This window comes from Gordionus sp. m RMFG-2023, chromosome 1, assembly GCF_954871325.1.
Source record: "Gordionus sp. m RMFG-2023 chromosome 1, tfGorSpeb1-WG-v2, whole genome shotgun sequence".
NCBI lineage: Eukaryota > Metazoa > Nematomorpha > Gordioida > Chordodea > Parachordodidae > Gordionus > Gordionus sp. m RMFG-2023.
Genome location: NC_088775.1, coordinates 71,318,410 through 71,324,413, shown reverse-complemented (window position 1 = coordinate 71,324,413; position 6,004 = coordinate 71,318,410). Strand labels below are relative to the sequence as shown.

The window sequence follows — 6,004 nt, the reverse complement described above, 5'->3', positions numbered from 1 at the left end:
GAATAAAATGAAAGGATTTTAAATTAAAAAAAATCATTCGTAAAGATAAAAAAAAAGAGGATATTGGAATTAATCTGCTTATGATCTCCGACTAGTGATTATATTGAGGGTAACATCCGTAAGATTACCGAATTTAATAAATTTTATATATTACATTATATTCAGTCTCTCCCACTAGCCTCAGCAATAAATATCAATCTCATATTGGTACACATGTAATTAGAAATATATTATGTAATATTTTAATAAAGATATAAAAACTAAATATTAATAATCATTACTAAGAGTTTAAATTTAGGAATATTAATTGTTCTTAATGTTGTAATTGTGTATTTTTATATTATATATATAACTTTATATAATATCATATGTCAATGAAGTAATGTTTAAATGTAGATTCGTAGATTATATATTTAGTATTATATAATATCTTATGACAATATCATTATACATGTCAAACGTCAATATGATGTCTATCATTTTTGAATAATTGTGATTCGAAGGACTGCGAGGTTGATCGATTGTTGGTTTATAAGTTTACAATAAAACTTCATGAGTTGATTCAAACATGAGTAAATTTAATATATATATTGTGTTGTTTAAGATATAAAAGGTTTTATAAGAATAAAATATAATTTTATTTTAACAAAAATGAAAAGATCAAAAAGATAGTTTAACTTTCAATAATATGTTTATATATTGATCGAAAGTACATTTACGATAATCAAACAATTACCATACCTTGTATCCTTAAACAAAATACAATTTATTTAAAGTCTATCGATATATAAACATATTATTTGGATTTATATATAAGGGAATTGGGTAATTTAAGAGTTAAAATTAATTATTATTTGAAACTGAAGAATATTAATAATTATTGAGATTTCAAGAGTATAGACCAGCATTTTTTCTAATATAATTAGAAAATTTATGCAATATTTTTAATAAATATAATTAAGATTTAAAAAGTTAATAACATTAATAAACATTCTTAAGAGTTTAAATTAAGGAATATTTTTTTATTAATTTAATTATGTTATAAAATCAGACAGTAGTGTCACTAGGGTAGGGCGCGCAGGGACTCGAACCCCCTGAAAAATTTAAATAGCACCCTGAAGCAAAAAAAAATTTATTTTAATGGCTCTCAATATCCCCTTGAACTAAAAATAATTTTTTTTGATTCAATTACATAATATATAGATTTAATTTTATTATTTAAAAATTAATAAAACTATCTAAATTTTTATTAAATGAAAACTAATATAATTTTTAAATTTAATTACCATGTCTCTTCTTAAAAATATTTTCAAGTTCCAAATAAGTATAAGAGATTTCTTTATAAAAAGTAATTAGACAAATAGTTTATAATCCTATATTATATATAATTGGTTATAAAATATTAGGTAAAATGCCACTTTTATAGACGTATGTTATATAATTTACTACAGTTGATATTTTAATAAATTATACTAATAAATGCTTTTGATAATAAATATTAGTAACAATTTGCATTTAATTCTTTAACGCCATCTACTTATTTAAAAATATTATTAAAAATTAAACATCTTATTATTCATCACACAATGGCAGGCGCGTACGCAGGAATTTAGTCTGGGGAGGGGGAAGGGGGATAATAAATTTTTTAAAGAAATATTATTGTTAATTAAAAATACTAAACATAAATTTATTAGGACTAATAACTTTACTAATACACAATGTGAATTAAAAAAATTATATATATAAACCGGCATTGAAAAACTATAAAATAAATGTGAATTATGAATATAACCCATGCATAGTTGTTAAAAGATCGACGATCCTGGATTCGATTGCAATGTCAATTTTACGAGATTTATGATTCTGACTTAAATTGAGGATCGAGATGGAGATCATTTTGTTTAAAATTTGATCCCGATCTTTTTAAAAATTAATTTTTTACTTAAAAAGCAATAAATAAAATAAAAATTTTGAAAATTAAATTAAAATATTATTTTTAAAAAAAATATCTATCTTCATATTTTATCAACTTCCATTATCAACTTCCATTCCACCATTTATTTTATAGATATATTTATTCATTTCCTAAATTTTACGAGATTTAGAGCTCTTACAAATTATTTAATATAAATTTATAATAATATATTAATATTTATTTTAATAGGTAAATGTAAATGTCCATTATAGATTTAGAAGAATTTATTGCTTCAGCTATTGATGTAACAGCAGATATAAGTAAGAATGAGAATCTTTTACCATTTTTGAAATTACGTAAGTATTTTACTTTATGTGAAATGGATGAAAGCAACTCTTATAATATGATCAGCACCAAATGCCGTATCTGTAAGAAGATAATATCATCTTCCAAAATATCATCCTCGAACTTAAAGAGACTTTTACAAGTAATTATTTAAAAATTTTTTTATTTGATAATCTTAATGTCAACATGTTTAAATTTAATTTATTACATTCCTGAGTTGAGCAGGTCCTACAGAAATAGAATCTAGATACAGATTCTTTATAAAAAAAATGAATTATTAGATACAGTATAATTAATAAAATATTTGATGAAGAGTTAATCTTGGTTTTGTTATTTATATATAATAATTAGGCATTTATTTTTTAATATTACTATTATATTAGTTTAATTTTCAAAAGAAGAGTATTTATAATAAATGGAAGTGTAATAACTAATAATTAAGCCTTATAATGTATTTTGACTTTCTTTAATATAATTAAAACATCCAGTTCAATGTTATTTGTATTGAACTTAGCAATGTTTCACCAAAAGAAAAATAAATATCTATTCTATTATTTCTTTATTATAATATGTTAAATCTAATCAATTAGTATTATAGTTTCAGTTTGAGCTTGATTATATAATCCTCTTGACAACATTTTAGGGCTTTTTTTAATAATATATTTTGAATTGAAAGTATTTTTTGTATCATTTGACTCAATCCATAAGTTCTTAAATGCCAAAAAGCCTCATTATATTCATAATAGGAAAATACTTTATCAAAATCTTTGGCCCATATCATCTTGGAAAACTTTTAATAATGATAGACAATATTGTAAACTTAAATTTTTAAGATAACCTACCCCCTTTTAACCACTAATAAAACATACTTTAACATGTTTAACAAAATTTGTTGAAACCTTAATCCATAGTTCTTAAATGCTAAAAAGGCTAATTATATTCATATATAGGAAAATATTTTATTAAAATCTTTAGCCCATATCATCTTGGGCAACTTTTAATAATGATAGACAAAGACAATATTGTAAACTTATTTAAAATAACCTATATGAACCTTTTTTAACCATATATAAATTAAATAATATACTTTAATATGTTTAACAAAATTTGTGTTGAACCCTTTATCATTTTTTTTGTTTATATAGGTTTTACATTCAGCCTGTACATTGTTTTTTTTTAACTTTAAATTACCATATAAAATTTTAAAAATGAAATTTGATTCAGGAGAAGTTATTTTCATCCAACTTTGATACATACTATTTTTTTCTCTTATAAAGAAAAAGCACAGTGAATTTAAAAATGAGATTACCAAACACCTCAACGAATTCTCTACACTAAAAAAATATATCACTGCAAAACCAAAGTGGTTCTGGTTGCAAATCCAGACAATCTAAATTAAATTTTAACAATCTAAACATTCCAGCTGTATCGCAAAAAACAGCAGACAAGGTTATCATGGATTTTATTATTTACACCTTCCAACCACTGTCTCTGGTTGATGATCCTTCATTTGAAAAAATGATTAAAACTTTTTCACCTGCGACAAAAATTATTTATCGTCAAACACTGGGCAACAGGATATCTACTTCCTTCTCTTATATGACGACAAATCTTATAAGAGATTTGTCTGAAGTTTCTTATGTATGCACCACGGCTGATTGTTGGAGTGGTCATCGAAGGTATATTATATTTATATGAATTTTATAATGTTTATTTTATTAGGGCTTTTATTGGACTTACTGCACATTGGCTGGATCCGTTAACCCTCAAGAGAAGGTAAGCCGCTTTGGCACTGAGGAGGATAATTGGGAGGCAAACATATGATGTTTTGGCCAACGAAATCATGGGTATCCACAAGTTCTATAAAATTCATAATAAGGTGGTGAATATGGTGACTGACAATGGAACCAACTTTGTCAAGGCATTTAAGTAATATTTATTTAGCAAAAAATATTTAAATAAATTTATTTTTTCTAGAGTTTTTGGAGAAAATGAAGAAGATAGTTGAAATTAATAGATAAGATGCTTTCTGAAAAGTTCTCAGAAGTAGAACAAGTATGTGATCAAATTGGATTTGCAATGTTTATTTTATTAAAGAGTATGCAATAGTAATACAATGATATTCTCTAAATAAATTTAAATTTTATAGGTTATGGAACCTTTGGCGATCTCGTTAAAAATCTTGGAACGGGAAGATAATATGGAGCAGGGATATCTAACTCCCGTTCTATCGATATTGATAGATAAATTAACGAAATTTAGCTGCCTGCGGTATTGTCAGCCCCTTGTAGATAGTGTTCTTAGAGGTATTGATAAAAGGTAATATTTTTTTATGCAATTATTTTATATTATCAGATTCTGCCAAATATATTAAAAAATTGCAAAGATCTGGCAAATTTAGTAAAACATTTTTAACAGGCCAGTTCTACTAAACCTCTGATATCTAGTAAAATATTAATGGGCCTTTGAAGACATTTAAAATTTATTAGATTATTTAAATTTTAAGCTAATATTTTGATTAATATTCTTTGTAAATAAATTACAATGTTAATTTCTTTGTATATTAAGTATTAGGTTTACATTTAATCAATATTTATGATATGACCCAAATATAAATAAATACAATACAGATAATGTGCCAGACTTGACTGTAAAATTTAAAAGGGTTAAGTTTTGCAGATACTTGATTTGATTTATATGAATAAAACGAACACTTATTTAATAATAAATTAATTATCATTTCATAATATAGATTTCCTTCACTGTATGAAGACAGTAACATTTTGGCAGCCATGATTCACCCTAAACTTAAACTTAATTGGCTTTATATTAATCTGCCACAAAATATGATGGTAAAAGAAAGATTAGTTGCCCATTTGGAAAATATGCAGGAACAACCATATGCGGATACCTCAAATGAATGTATGAATGACATTGATGCTTTTTTTGGGAAAAATACTGTACAAAATGCTTGTTCCGTTAAAAAATTTTTTTATTCGAATGATGATTCCATGAATATTTTTTATTGAATATAATACACCTTTGCCATCAAGCGCTCCTGTGGAGCGCTTGTTTAGTAAAGCTAAACATGTTCTAAATGAAAGACGCGGATGTTTAAATGATGATAATTTAGGAAAAATTTTATTACTAAAAGCTAATTTTAATTATAAATAAATATATTATAATTGTTATATTTATTATTCAATTACAATAAATTTCTACCACATTTAATTTATTTTTATATTAGTTAATTTTGCATCGGTTATATTATATTATTATTCAATTACAATAAATTTATAACACATATTAGTTAATTTTGCATCGGTCAGAAATTTCCTTCAGAAATTTAAATAGAAAAAAAGATCGATCCTGGATTTCGATCAAAAAGTTTCAGGAATAATTGTATTTTGTATGTTTTGAGCTAATTTTTCAATTATCTATCCTTGTTTGGCGTTAAATGCCTTTGAATATTCAAAAGATCCAAATCATTCAATCTACTTTCAGATGTTGTATTTCATAGGTATGTTTTTCACAGACTTGCAGGCCTGGCACCCGAGCCGGACCTTATTTTAATTTTTTTAAATATACCCGGGCCGGGCCCGTAATTTTTTTAAAAAAACACCCGGGCTGGGCCTGAAAATTTTTTTAGAAAAAACATCCGGGCCGAGCTGTATATTTTAAAACCAAATATTTGAAATCGCCAATTAGCTATAATCAAAAATAAATAAAATTTATTTTTAAAAA

The 6,004-nt window shown here is 24.5% G+C and overlaps 1 protein-coding gene across 1 annotated transcript; it reads left to right on the top strand.

Annotated features, from left to right (window-relative positions):
* The first annotated feature begins 3,794 nt into the window (after window positions 1–3,794).
* On the top strand, window positions 3,795–5,304 carry LOC135922272 (uncharacterized). Its single transcript, XM_065456681.1, has 5 exons — window positions 3,795–3,939; window positions 3,983–4,189; window positions 4,238–4,315; window positions 4,410–4,579; window positions 5,013–5,304. The coding sequence occupies exons 3-5, from the start codon at window positions 4,283–4,285 to the stop codon at window positions 5,287–5,289; spliced, it is 480 nt and encodes a 159-aa protein (XP_065312753.1). The 5' UTR covers window positions 3,795–3,939; window positions 3,983–4,189; window positions 4,238–4,282; the 3' UTR covers window positions 5,290–5,304.
* Window positions 5,305–6,004: the final 700 nt, after the last annotated feature.

Excerpts from the sequence above, each read along its gene's own strand:
- LOC135922272 (XM_065456681.1), top strand. The coding sequence starts at position 4,283 with ATGCTTTCTGAAAAGTTCTCAGAAGTAGAACAA. Across the intron at positions 4,316-4,409 it reads AGTTCTCAGAAGTAGAACAA|GTTATGGAACCTTTGGCGAT; the intron begins GTATGTGATCAA and ends TAAATTTTATAG. Across the intron at positions 4,580-5,012 it reads CTTAGAGGTATTGATAAAAG|ATTTCCTTCACTGTATGAAG; the intron begins GTAATATTTTTT and ends TTCATAATATAG.